At 44.5% G+C, this 14702-nt stretch overlaps 1 protein-coding gene across 2 annotated transcripts in view; it reads right to left on the bottom strand.

Moving 5' to 3' along the window:
- prkcha (protein kinase C, eta, a) overlaps positions 1–14702 on the bottom strand; it is a 336751-nt gene that overhangs the window by 18451 nt on the left and 303598 nt on the right. For both annotated transcript variants that reach the window (XR_015080185.1, XM_086002841.1), the window contains exons 12-13: positions 9867–10005; positions 4138–4326 (exon numbers count right to left, since the gene is read on the bottom strand). Coding sequence is in view for 1 of the 2 variants with exons in the window: in XM_086002841.1 (XP_085858967.1) it covers positions 4138–4326; positions 9867–10005 (328 nt within the window). In the remaining variant the exon portion in view is untranslated. The remainder of the gene's footprint in view (positions 1–4137; positions 4327–9866; positions 10006–14702) is intronic.

Consider the following 14702-nt stretch of genomic DNA (forward strand, 5'->3'; position numbering starts at 1 on the left):
TTCTTTCTTTACAAGTTTGACCTATTCCTTCAATGTTCAGAGTGATTCATGGTTTGGTGAGCAAGAAAAAAGCTGCACGAAAGTTTTGTTTCACCTATTCATGTGCAACCCTGTTGAATAAAAATGATATGAAGAATAATAAATGAGAAAAACGGATGGTAATGCCCAGTGTAAGGTAATGTATTCACTCAGGTGATATATATATACACTTTTATGCTATAAGATGGTGACAATGACAATCAATCAGTCAGTATATAATTAACTTGAATTTCCAGAAGGCATTTAATAAAGTTCTGCTTGTGAGGCTTTTGAAGATGATCAACAGCTCCCCTGATGACTAGCAGGCAAAGGCACCTGGTGCAGAAGGTCCTAGATTAAATTCCTGGTCTGTGCCTAGTTAACTGATCTTAGCTGTGGCAGGCATTGGGGTACTACAATTGGCCTAAGGAGGGGAAGAAATTGTCAGTATTTCCACTCCTGTTTGCTATCTAGCATCCTCTGCTGAAAAGTGGACATTGGGTGAAAACAGGACTGGGCCCAGCAGTGATATCCTCCAAGGATCCATAGCCTCTGCTCACCCATGACGAAGGGGCACTTGTGCGAGGTATTGGAGGGATGCCTTCACCCATGGAGCTATACCGCAGCACAAGGAGGCATCCTCCGGAAAGGAGCGGAGACAAATAAAGAAGTTTAAGGTTCGAGGAATCTACAGCAAAAAAACTAACCAGATCCACATCTGACCTGGCGATAGAAAGTTGAAATAAGATGGTAAAGGGAAAAGGAACAGCAGGCAGTGGAGGGCTGTTCTGGGCCCCTGCTGTTCACACTACTCATAAATAGTGCAAGTTCATAAATATTGAAGAGGGCATTCCTCATGTAATATTTGCTGATGCCAAGCTATGTGACCAGGCTACCTAGTGTAAGGGAGATTGGTAGTTTTGAAAGGGATCTATAAGAATTAAGGAATGGTAGATGCACGTTAATGTGAATAATTGTTAAGAAGTCCATGTTGCACAGGGAACTAATATATGGGTACACAGTGAATATTGTCCATTCACAAAGGTGGAAAATGTAAAGGATTTCAGTGTCATTACCAACCATTCACAAAGTGTTTTAACTCTATATAATTCACAGGTATAGTTTCATTTAGAATACTGACACTAACTATGGTAGCTCCTTCAAAAAAAACATTGACACTGGAGATGACTCCAAGAAAAGTACCAAGGGTGATTTCTGGGCTTAGGTCTCTATGTTATGAAGAGGTTCAGACAATTGAATTTATTTTCATTGGAGAAATGACGATCAAGGGAGAGCCATGATCCAGGTCTTTATAATACTGAGATGTTACAAGTACAAATAGCATCAAATAAAATAACAGGTTAGAAGATTTTTTTTTGATTCCTCCCCACCTCCAAATCAAGACAGCACAGATACCTTTGTAATAAATGTAATTTTAAAATGGAATACACCAGCCATCTCTTGTTTTGGAACTTAAGTTGTGCAACATTTACCCGAAAGACGAGTAGGTCTACAATCCTGACAAGTGAAGGCAAGTTTCTCAGAGATTTGCTCTGATGTGTGTTGATGATATGGAATACTGAAGAGAGCATGCTGCAACACGGCAACTCACAAACAAGTCCGATCACTATCGGGGTGACACTAGGTGAATCACGGAGGAGGGCTGAATTTTATAAGCTCTACATAGGCAGCATTATCTTCTCAGCCAAGCTAAAGGAAACATGTGGTACAGTTACAGATATGTTCGCAATGCACAGGATCTGACTACAGCGTTAATACTTTATCTGTGGTGTAATCATCAAAAACTGCAGAGCAAGACTTCTGTGCGGTTTCAGCCGGAGCAGTGACAAGACCTTTTGACCTTTCTTCTCTTGACTTATCACATTACAGTTGCAACAAATCAAAAATATGTTTTGCTGAACTTAACTAAACCCATGGTAATTGTAAACCAGGGTATGGCAATAAAGAAACTAGCATAAAGATAAACACAATGAGGTTGATTTGAAAAGCCCCATTACTGTATTCACTACTGGGAGACATGGGCATCAGCAGATAGCATACAGTTCTATTCTGCTACAGCTGAGGGTTCTCACTGACCCTCTGTGCTAAAACGCAAACCAGCAAAAATTGTAGTATCTATAACTTTTAACTTTTCCACTTATTTTTCTCTCATACAAAAAGAAAGACTTGCATTTATATAGCGCCTTTCATGACTTCAGGATGTCCCAAAGCGCTTTACAGCCAATTAAGTACTTTTGAAGTATAGTCACTGTTGTAGTGTAGGAAACGTGGCGGCCAATTTGCGCACAGCAAGCTCCCTCAAACAGCAATGTGATAATGAACGGATAATCTGTTTTTTAAGCGATGCTGAGTGAGGATAACTCCCCTGCGCTTTGAAATAGTGCCATGGGATCCTTTTACGTCCACTTGAGAGCCGACGGGACCTCGGTTTAACGTCTCATCCGAAAGACGGCACCTTTGACAGTGCAGCACTCCCTCAGTACTGCACTGGAGTGTCAGCCTAGATTTTTGTTCTCAAGTCGCTGGAGTGGGACTTGAACCCACAACCTTCTGACTCAGGCGAGAGTACTATCAACTGAGCCATAGTTGACTCATGATACAGAGGCATTAAATATTAAAGATTTTAGTGAATTTTCGTTAGCAGCAGGGGGAAAAAATAACAAACTCAAGCCTCAATGACACTCCCTGCCCCACCAGCATCCCTGTCTGCTTTGGGACTAAACCAAAATTGATTGGCAGCCTGCTTCAGTACCATATTATTATTTTGTGGTACTTTATCCCTTTTATTTATTCGTGTGGCTTTTCAAATCAACCTCATTGTGTTTATTTTTATGCTAGTTTCTTTATTGTAGTACAAATTCCAACCCTGATTGATTGATTCATCTCCATCATCTAGGTTCTTCTCCCTCCCTCTCCTGACCGCCCTGGTCTCTTGAGTCTTACAATGCTGTTCCAAGACCAGCTACTGGATGTGCACAACAGGCGCAAGGGTTACTTGTTCTCTGTTTTATTTTCCCAAGGAACCTCATCAGGACCTCATCATACAGGCTGCCAAGGGTGTGAATTCTTGTGTTACAGGGTTGCAGTGGATTAGTGTGCTGCACCATTGAGGCACTTTCCTCAGCATCATTTAATAGAACAGTGTGCTTCCCGGCTGCAAGGCACGATGGACGGAGACTTGCTGCTTTACCGAGGATGATCTCAGGAGAATTCCAGTGGAATTGCTATCATTTTTTTTGTTGAAAGATCTATCAACGGATTAATTAAAAAAAATAAAAGATTTACCAATGGGTAAAGCAATGCCCAGTACAGCACTAATCCATATATACTAGAAGGTGCCAGGTCCGCTTCGAAGTCTATGCTGAGTTAGAATAAAAAGAAAGACTTGCATTTATATAGCACCTTTCATGACCTCAGGACGCCCCAAAGCACATTACAGCCAATGATGTACTTTTGAAGTGTAGTCACTTTGTGCACAGACAGCAAAAGACGGCACGTCCTACAGTGCAGCACTCCCTCAGTACTGCACTGGAGTGTCAGCCTAGATTTTTGTGCTCAAGTCGCTGGAGTGGGACTCGAACCCACAACCTTCTGACTCAGAGGCGTGAGTGTTATTAACTGAGCCACGGTTAAATTAGTTGATTTCAGCCAGGCCATCAAGGTGGGGTGCTACAATCGGGGTCAGCTATTCTAAATCAGCGAGGGCTGACACTGTTGATTGCTGTCCACTGGTCTACTGGAAGTGCGCCTGTGTGTGGATGTCAGGTGAGAACAGGATCAAATAACCTGCTGATATCCACCGTCAGTGCTCTGAGCCCCAGATAAAGTTAATGGCTTCAGGAGGGGAGGGAATAAAGTGGGACAAAATAATTCCTCAGAACAATAAGTTTCAGTAGCACACAGCAAGGGCATTTACTAACTGAGCCATCGGGATAGGGGAAATGTTTCATACAAGATTTTGGGGTTATTTCAAGATCACAAAGATTAATTCCTGCTCAGACCAGCTTCCTCCTGAGATACAAAAAGAGTGGTTCAGCATAGCACAGTGCAGAACCAGAGTCACCTGTGTCCAGAGGCAGGGAATGGGTCTCAACTTACCGCTTTCAAGATGGCCATTGACCTGTCACTCAGCCAGACCGGGTAAAGGACCTCATCATTTAGGATGGATTCAAACAGATCGTCTTCATTCTCAGCTTCAAATGGTGGCTGACCGCAGAGCATCTCGTACAACAGGACACCGAGTGCCCACCAGTCCACGGAAGAACCATACTGCAGTTCCTGCAAAATCTGTCCAGAAACCGAATTCCTGTTAATCCACCAACTTTCCATACAAAGTAACTGGAAACTTAAATAGAATAGAAATGTTACAGAATGTAAGCCTTGAAAAATATACAGAGATGCAACCATTGGTGAGGAGTCAGAAAATCTACCCTTCTGTTCCTTGTCCCAGCCACTTCCATCTGGCTCATTCTGTCTCTAGGCCAGCTACACTCTCAAATGTCCCAATGGGCTTAACAGACCTATAACTGTGCCACGTGCTCTCTGGGAAATAGGTTGTGGGTTCAATTAGGCATGAAATACAAAGCAGCTCTAAAATTATACTTTTATTTGACAGATTCTAGGTGCTGGAGTTACAATATTAATTATTTGACTGTCGCAAGGGCTCATTAAGGCATACTGTGCCTTTAAGCACTTTTCGGAACATATTTTAGACTGAATGATAGTCTGATAACTGCTTATAATTATGTCCAAGGTGCCAGGCAGATTGACACCATTAAGCAAGCTGACTGCAACAACCAAAGGAAAGTGAAAAAGACCCAAATAAATAAATAAACCAAATGACAATGAAAATTCAGGGAGAAGATTTTGCTCTCAGTAATAGAACCTATCCATCTCCATGGATACATACTTGAAGGGGAAAACAATGCTGAGCTATGGGGAAAGAGCAGGGGAGTGGGATTAATTGGCGTGCTCTTTCAAAGAGCCGGCACGGGCACGATGGGCCGAATGGCCTTTTGTGTGCTCTTATGATTCTATGACCTCAAAGGGTGTCTAGTTTTCCAACCCACCTGTTTTTGTTGGTGGGCTTGTCAGTTTCTGCATTGGCAGTATTTTCTTTTTGAATATTCCAGGGTATTTGACAATTCAGAAGGATAGACAGAAAGGAAAGGGAGGTGGTAAAGGATGGGATCAGTGCAGTGGTGAGAAGTGATATTGGCTCAGAAGATCAAGATGTAGAATCGGTTTGGGTGGAGATAAAAAATAATAAGGGGAAAAAGTCTCTGGTGGGCGTGGTCTACAGGCCCCTGAACAGTAGCAATACTGTTGGACAGAGTATAAAGCAACAAATAATGGAGGCCTGTAAAAAAGGTACGGAAATAATCATGGGTGATTTTAATCTCCATATTGATTGGACAAATCAAATTGGCCATGGTAGCCTTGAGGAGGAGTTCATAGAGTGTATCCAGGATGGTTTCCTAGAACAGTATCTAATGGAACCAACCAGGGAGCAGGCTATCTTGGATCTGGTACTGTGCAATGAGACAGAATTAATAAATGATCTCATAGTAAAGGATCCTCTAGGTAAGAGTGATCATAACATGGTTGAATTTCAAATTCAGTTGGAGGGTGAGAAAGTTTGCGTGTTTGCGTGGGTTTCCTCCGGGTGCTCCGGTTTCCTCCCACAGTCCAAAGATGTGCGGGTTAGGTTGATTGGCTATGATAAATTGACCCGTGGTGTTGGGGGGATTAAATACGTGGGGTTACGGGGATAGAGTGGGATGTGTGTTGGTGTGGGGGTTGCGGGGATCGGGTGGGATATGCGTCGGTGCAGGCTCGATGGGCCGAAATGGCCTCTGTCTGCACTGTGGGGTTTCTGTGATTCTGTGAAACCAGTGTCTTGATCTTAAACAAAGGCAATTATAATGGCATGAGGGCAGAAACATAGAAACATAGAAGATAGGAGCAGGAGTAGGTCATTCGGCCCCTCAAGCCTGCTCCGCCATTCAATGCGATCATGGCTGATCATCCAAATTCAGTACCCAGTCCCTGCTTTCTCCCCATACCCCTTGATCCCTTTAGCCTTGCGAAATATATCCAACTCCTTCGTGAATATATTTAATGAATTGGCCTCTACTGCCTTCTGTGGTAGAGAATTCCACAGGTTCACCACTCTCTGGGTGAAGAAATTCCTCCTCATTTCTGTCCTAAATGGCCTACCCCTTATCCTTAGACTGTGACCCCTGGTTCTGGACTCCCCGACCATCGGGAACATTCTTCCTGCACCTAGTCTGTCCAGTCCTGTCAGAATTTTATAAGTTTCAATGAGATCCCCTCTCATTCTTCTAAACTCCAGCGAGTACAAGCCCATGTGGCTAAAGTGGACTGGAAAAATAAATTAAAGGGTAAGACAGTTGAAATGCAGTGGCAGATATTTAAGGAGATATTTCATAACTCTCAACAGAAATATATTCCAGTGAGAAATAAAGATTTTAAGAGAAGGGAGCACCATCCGTGGCTAACTAAGGAAGTAAAGGATGGTATCAAATTGAAAACGAAGGCATACAATGTTGCCAAGATTGATGGGAGGCCAGAGGATTGGGAAATTTTTAAAACCAGCAAAGGATGACTAAAAAAAATAAAGAGAGAGAAGATGAATTATGAGAGTAAACTGGCAAGAAATATTAAAACAGATAGTAAGAGCTTCTACAGGTATATAAAAAGGAAGAGAGTAGCTAAAGTAAATGTTGGTCCCTTAGAGGATGAGAATGGGGAATTAATAATGGGGAATGGGGAAATGGCAGAGACTCTGAACAAATATTTTGTATCTGTCTTCATGGTAGAAAACACTAACAATATGCCAATAATGGATAATCAAGGGGCCACAGGGAGGGGGGAACTAAAGACAATCATTATCACTAAGGAAAAAGTACTCGGTAAAATAATGGGACTAAAAGACGACAAGTCCCCTGGACCAGATGACCTGCATCCCAGGGTCTTAAAAGAAATGGCTGCAGAGATAGTGGATGCATTGGTTGCAATATACCAAAATTCCCTGGACTCTGGAGAGGTCCCAGCGGATTGGAAAACTGCAAATGTAACACTCCTTTTTAAGAAAGGAGGGAGACAGAAAGCAAAAAACTATAGACCAGTTAGCCTAACATCTGTCGTTGGGAAAATGCTGGAGTCGTTCATTAAGGAAGTGATAGCAGGGCATTTGGAAAATCATAATGCAGTCAAGCAGAGTCAGCATGATTTTATGAAAGGGAAATCATGTTTAACAAATTTGCTGGAGTTCTTTGAGGATGTAATGAGCAGGGTGGATAAAGGTGAGCCAGTGGATGTGGTGTATTTGGATTTCCAGAAGGCATTCGATAAGGTGCCACATAAAAGGTTACTGCACAAGATAAGAGGCCACAGAGCTGGGGTTAATATATTAGCATGGATAGAGAATTGGCTAACTAACAGAAAGCAGAGAGTCAGGATAAATGGGTCATTTTCTGGTTGGCATACGGTAACTAATGGGGTGCCACAGGGATCTGTGCTGGGGACTCAACTATTTACAATCTACATTAATGACTTGGATGAAGGGACCGAGTGTAATGTAGTCAAGTTTGCGGTGATACAAAGATGGGTGGGAAAGTAAGTTGTGCAGAGGACTCACAGAATCGGCAAAGGGATATAGACAGGCTAAGTGAGTAGGCAAACATTTGGCAGATGGAGTTTAATGTGGAAAAGTGCGAGGTTATCCACTTTGGCAGGAAAAATAAAAAAGCAAATTATTATTTAAATGGCGAGAGATTACAAAATGCTACAGTTCAGAGGGACCTGGGGGTCTTGTGCATGAAACATAAAAAGTTAGCATGCAGGTACAGCAAGTAATCAAAAAGGCAAATGGAATGTTGGCCTTTATTGCATGGGGGTTGGAGTATAAAAGCAGGTAAGTCCTGCTACAACTCTACAGGGTGTTGGTGAGACCACACCTTGAGTACTGTGTACAGTTTTGGTCTCCTTATTTAAGGAAGGATATACTTGCATTGGAGGCAATTCAGAGACGATTCACTAGGTTAATTCCAGAGATGAGGGGGTTGACTTATGAAGAAAGGTTGAGCAGGTTGGGCCTATACTCATTGGAATTTAGAAGAATGAGAGGTGATCTTATTGAAACATATAAGATACTGAGGGGACTCGACAAGGTGGATGCAGAGAGGATGTTTCCCCTCGTGGGGAAATCTAGAACCCGGGGGCATAGTTTCAGAATAAAGGGTCGCCCTTTTAGAACTGAGATGAGGAGGAATTTCTTCTCTCAGAGGGTCGTAAATCTGTGGAATTCTCTGCCCTAGAGAGCCGTGGAGGCTGGGTCATTAAATACATTTAAGGTGGAGATAGACAGATTTTTGCAAGATAAGGGAGTGAAGGGTTATAGGGAGCAGGCAGGGAAGTGGCTTTGAGCCCAAGATCAGCCATGATCTCATTGAATGGCGGAGCAGGCTCGAGGGGCCAAGTGGCCTATTCCTGCTCCTATTTCTTCAGTTCTTACGTTCTCACAAGGATCCTACCTGAAAAAAGTTTGAATAATCTCAACCTAGGTCCTAAAGGAAAAGGTCCAGAGCACACTGCCCATATAATTCAGAACAAATGGACAATAATCTGCTGATTAAAATGACTCTTTATGGGAAATAGGAAGTCCCATACTAGTGCTATAGGGAATGCTTTTCTGAACCTTGGGTAAAGGCGCATTTTTGGGCCAAAGTGGATATAAACCCTTGCATGTTATCATGTCAAAGGTGACCCAGGAGAGTGCTTGATGGTGACACTGAGTGAGAAAAGTTATAAAGCATTCCATTCCCCAGTATTGACATTTCTCATCTTAACAAATACAGCGTTCACTAAAAACAATCTGAGCCCAGCCTGTCAACATTACAGTGAGAGCATTGATTGTTATTAGCATGACTTAACCGATATGAAGCATTTTTGTGTGGGTATGTGAATTTGTACTGCTTACTAAATCTTTCTACATCTGCACCTTTACAGTTAATCAGATAAGTGAAGGCACTGGGTGGCCTTATCTACGCTACATAGAGCAGATAGTTTGGGGTGGATGTTGCACAAAACCAGTATCTCGAATGGTGCACGATTATTTCTTGAAGTGGTTCAGAAATATTGCCTGTGGATATCGCCCCAGTCATGTTACAGGGTGTCCATCACAGTCAGAACAATGATCAAGCTGCTCGTGTAGACAAAAACGCTTGTGAAGGCACAATTGTTTCTAAGTCATGATACTCAACTTTCTTTCTGGTCTCTGTACTTTCCCCAGTTATTGGGGACAATATTTATAGTGTGAAACCAACGTGCCATTGCTCAAAATGCATATATGTCAGCATATAGCTGAATAGTACAGATCAAAAGGTACCAGGTAGCTGAGGTAGCTGATTTCTGCCAGGACAGTAGTCGAGGTGCTAAAACTGACCTGTGAGCTTCTAAAGTAGCTTCTGAGGTCCACTACTATTTGGAAATGCACACCTCAGACTTATTAGCACATGTGAAACTTCTCTATAACATAATGGATTAAACTATGTTAAGAAACCTGGGTAATTGATATACTTACCTGAGATCAATCAATGCTGAGAGCACCACAATTCTGCAGGCAGAATCCTGCATAGACCTTCAGAGCTAGTGGCAAAAGTGAGTACAAGGGATTCAACTCAATGTGGTGAAGATACATCAGTTGATGGACCTAGCCTCAATGGGAGTGCTCATTATCATTCCCAAGTGGATCTCTAACACAACAGAAAATTGGGAAGGATTCTCATTTGTCTTTTACCCACCTCTGGTGCAATGTAGTCAGGTGTACCACAGAAGGTCCCAGTTGTGTAATTATTATAGATTCCCTCTTTGCACATTCCAAAGTCAGCCAGTTTGCAATGCCCCTCAGAATCTAACAGAACGTTATCCAGTTTCAAATCTCTGTGAGAGAGAAAAACATAAAATGACACATTTTTTGCAATTTTTTAATTGCGTCCTAAGTAACAGTTGATCTTGCTATCTTGCCATTGAATATTGGATGAAAAGTAAAAACAGAAGATAGAACAGAACAGTATCACCCCTGATCTAATGAAAAGTTAATAAAAGGTTCTGTAATAAGTCAGCTGTTCTCACGCATAGCACCCGTTAAGTGTTCTATAATGACTTCAATGGCCTAGAATTGGAGGAGTGAAAAAGAGCTAATGAGCCAGGTTTCCAGCTCCTGATTGCTATCGGTGACCCTGCTGGAAACTCCGGGTGTGTGGACGTTGAATGTATTCAGCTGTGAAGCCCTCCAGGATCAAATACCATTCCAACAATTAGTGTCCAGGCTCACACACAAAGAACTACTTTCCAGGCAAGGTAACAAATGACTATTGGTGCCGATGGAAGAATATGCCAACAAGAGTTAGTGTGGTGAAATAAGTCTTATAAGTATATACCTTATTCTACCTGTGTATAGTTTCCTATTGTAATCTATTGTAACCCTGCTGTTTTCTTGGTTGGCCAGGAATGCTGATGTACTGTATACCACTCTGCTGTGCCATTGATTGTCCTGATCTGTTACTTCGCCCCTGGCTCCGCCTCCTAGTTCACTTCTGAGAAGCTGGTCAGAAGGCTAACATGTGTGTTCTGTTCTGTCCAGTTCTAAGCTATTAAAAGCCAACTGTTTGAGTTATAACTACCAGTCTCTGTAGCTATTTAAGGTATATCAATTTTAATAGCTTATTACTTCCAGGGATGGACAGCCTCCTGAAGCCGGAGCGTCTAGACAGTGATCCACATTCGGCGGACGCATCGAAGAAATTCGCACATTGGCTCCGGTGTTTCAAACATTTCATTGCATCGCTCGATGATGGGGCCAACAAACTGGGCCTACTGACTAACCTAGTAAGTCATCGGACTTACTCGCTAATCGAGGACGCTTCTACATACGATGATGCACTCGCGACTCTCAAGGCCCAATACCTGAAGCCTGTTAACGAGGTGTATGCCAGGCATCTCTTGGCTACCCGCAGGCAACTACCGGAGGAATCGCTGGATGATTTTCTACAGAATCTAAAGGCCCTGGCGAAGGACTGCAACTACAAGGCCGTGACGGCCATTTTGTACCAGGAAGAAGCGGTTCGCGATTCGTTTATATCGGGCCTTCGTTCGAATTACATTAGGCAGAGGTTGCTTGAAAGGGACACTCTGGATCTAAAGACGGCCGTGGCTACAGCTCGATCGCTGGATGTGGCGCAGAAGAACTCCGAGACCTATGCGTCAGGCCATGCGGCCCTCTCAGCCTCGTGCGCACCGAGCGAGGAGGCGCCATCCTCTCCGCCTGGGCCTCGGACCAGCCCTACACCACGGGAGTCTCCACCCAGCCCCACCACTGCAGCGATGTCCCGCGGACCAAGATGCTACTTCTGCGGCCAGCTCAAGCACCCCAGACACCGATGTCCTGCGAGAGACGCCACATGTTTCAAGTGCAAGAAACGGGGACATTTCAGCAAGGTATGTAAGGGGAATCCCGTACCTGATACAGTCTCTGCGGCCCTACACGTGGTCCCAGAATTTGATACCGTCTCAGCGGCCGCCTACGGCTCTACGATAGCCTCAGTCACGGTTGACCAGTCCAGACCGCATCCACTATCAAAGTCTATGATGGACGTTAAGGTAAACGGACACCCGACAAAGTGTTTAATCGATTGTGGGAGTACTGAGAGTTTTATTCACCCTAGCCTCATCAAACCGTACTCACTAAAGGTGTACCCTACCCGGAGCAAAATCGCGATGGCATCTAAGTCCCTCACTTCGGAGGTAATCGGTTTCTGTAAAGTAACACTGACTGTTAAGGGCACAGAGTATAAAGATTTTAAACTCCTTGTGTTGCCGCAGCTCTGCGTGAAACTAATTCTCGGCCTAGCTTTCCAGTGCCACCACGAGAGCGTCACACTTGCATATGGCGGATCCCAGCCCCCGCTCACAGTTTGCGGCCTCTCCACTTTAAAGATAAGCCCGCCATCCCTGTTTGCAAACCTCACCCCAAACTGTAGACCTATCGCGACCAAAAGTCGACGGTACAGTTCGGAAGATAAAAAATTTATAAAAGAAGTAGGAAGGCTACAGCGGGAGGGTATCATCGAAAATAGTAATAGCCCGTGGCGTGCTCAGGTAGTGGTGGTTAAAACTAATGAAAAGAAACGGCTCGTGGTCGACTACAGCCAGACCATCAACATATATACGCAACTAGACGCTTATCCCTTGCCTCGCATCTCCGAGATGGTGAACCAGATTGCCCAGTATCGTGTGTTTTCCACTATTGACTTAAAGTCTGCCTATCACCAGCTCCCCATAAAAGTAGATGACCGTCCTTATACGGCTTTTGAAGCAAATGGGCGCCTGTACCAATTCCTTAGGGTACCCTTCGGGGTCACGAATGGAGTTTCCGTTTTCCAACGGGAAATGGACCGTATGGTAGATGAGAATGCATTGGAGGCAACATTTCCGTACCTGGACAATGTTACTATCTATGGACGCGACCAACAGGAGCATGACCGGAATCTCGCTAAATTTCTAGAGACTGCCCAAAAGCTAAACCTGACCTATAACGAGCACAAATGTACTTTCAACACTACTCGTCTGTGTATTCTCGGCTGTGTGGTAGAGAATGGGGTAATCAGGCCAGACCCTGAACGTTTACGCCCGCTTAAAGAACTACCACTGCCACATAACCCTAAGGCCTTAAGAAGGTGTCCGGGATTCTTCTCTTATTATGCTCAGTGGGTGGCCAACTATTCGGACAAAGCCCGAGCCCTTATCAAGTCGACGTCCTTCCCTCTATCAGTAGAAGCGCAGGAGGCATTCACCAACATCAAACGGGACATTGAAAAGGCCGTGGTATGTGCTGTAGATGAGAGGATACCCTTCCAGGTAGACAGCGATGCTTCTGATTTCGCGTTGGCTGCAACCCTCAACCAGGCCGGGAGACCGGTAGCCTTCTTTTCCCGTACACTACAGGGTCCTGAAGTCAGGCATTCTTCCATTGAGAAGGAAGCACAAGCAATTATCGAGGCGGTCAGACATTGGAGACATTACCTCGCCGGCAAACATTTCACACTCCTCACTGACCAGTGGTCTGTGGCCTTCATGTTTAACATGAAGCAGAGAGGCAAGATAAAAAATGACAAGATCCTAAGATGGCGGATAGAACTGTCCACTTACGACTACGATATTATGTACAGGCCAGGAGCACTCAACGAGCCACCCGGTGCCCTATCTCGAGGGGTATGTGCCAGCCTTAGTACTGACAAGCTCCAAAGTCTCCACGACGCACTCTGCCACCCAGGAATCACCCGATTGAATCACTTCATCAAGTCTCGCAACTTACCCTACTCCATTGAGGAGGTCCGAACGATGACCAGAGCCTGCCGCGTTTGTGCGGAATGCAAACCCCGCTTCTACAGGCCCGAACAAGCTCACCTCATCAAAGCAACTCGGCCATTCGAGCGCCTAAGCCTTGATTTCAAAGGTCCTCTCCCATCGGTTGATCGTAATGTCTATTTCCTCAACGTTATAGACGAATACTCTCGTTTCCCCTTTGCCATTCCCTGCCCGGACATGACCAGTGCTACGGTAATCAAAAGCCTCTGCAACTTATTCTGTCTGTTCGGTATGCCCAACTATATCCATAGCGACAGAGGGACGTCGTTTATGAGTGATGAGTTACGCCGGTTCTTACTATCAAAAGGGATTGCTACTAGTAGAACCACTAGCTACAACCCCCGGGACAATGGGCAGGTTGAGAGGGAGAATGCGACAGTGTGGAAGGCAGTCGTTCTGTCTTTAAAATCGAAAGGCCTACCGACCTCTCGCTGGCAGGAAGTTCTTCCCGATGTACTGCATTCCATAAGGTCTCTGCTGTGCACCGCAACAAATGCTACTCCTCATGAGAGGATGTTCGGTTTCCCCAGGAAATCTTCCTCAGGTATTTCACTGCCCGGGTGGTTGATATCCCCGGGCACTGTACTGCTACGAAAACATGTGAGAGGTCATAAGACTGATCCCCTAGTGGAGGAAGTACAGCTCCTCCACGCCAATCCTCAGTATGCATATATTCAATGATGGACGTGAGGATACTGTTTCAATAAAGGACCTGGCTCCGGCAGGAGAAGAGAGAGAGAGCGATGCTGCTAGCGAAGATGCGGGTGTGGAGCACCGTGATGTGCCGCCTGTGGGGGTGGGATGCCCGGAGGTACAAGACGTACAAAATGTCGTTTTGGAAAACCCAGCAGACGCCGGGACGGCGGAGGAACCTGAGCAAGTCCCCCAAGAGGTTCCTCGGCCGATGCTACGTCGCTCACTACGAACTGTAAAACCCCCGGTCAGACTTAACTTATAGGAGGGTGAATGTGGTGAAATAAGTCTTATAAGTATATACCTTATTCTACCTGTGTATAGTTTCCTATTGTAATCTATTGTAACCCTGCTGTTTTCTTGGTTGGCCAGGAATGCTGATGTACTGTATACCACTCTGCTGTGCCATTGATTGTCCTGATCTGTTACTTCGCCCCTGGCTCCGCCTCCTAGTTCACTTCTGAGAAGCTGGTCAGAAGGCTAACATGTGTGTTCTGTTCTGTCCAGTTCTAAGCTAT

This window comes from Somniosus microcephalus, chromosome 12, assembly GCF_052327205.1.
Source record: "Somniosus microcephalus isolate GS21.2 chromosome 12, FLI_Smic_1.0, whole genome shotgun sequence".
In the NCBI taxonomy this organism is placed as follows: Eukaryota; Metazoa; Chordata; class Chondrichthyes; order Squaliformes; family Somniosidae; genus Somniosus; species Somniosus microcephalus.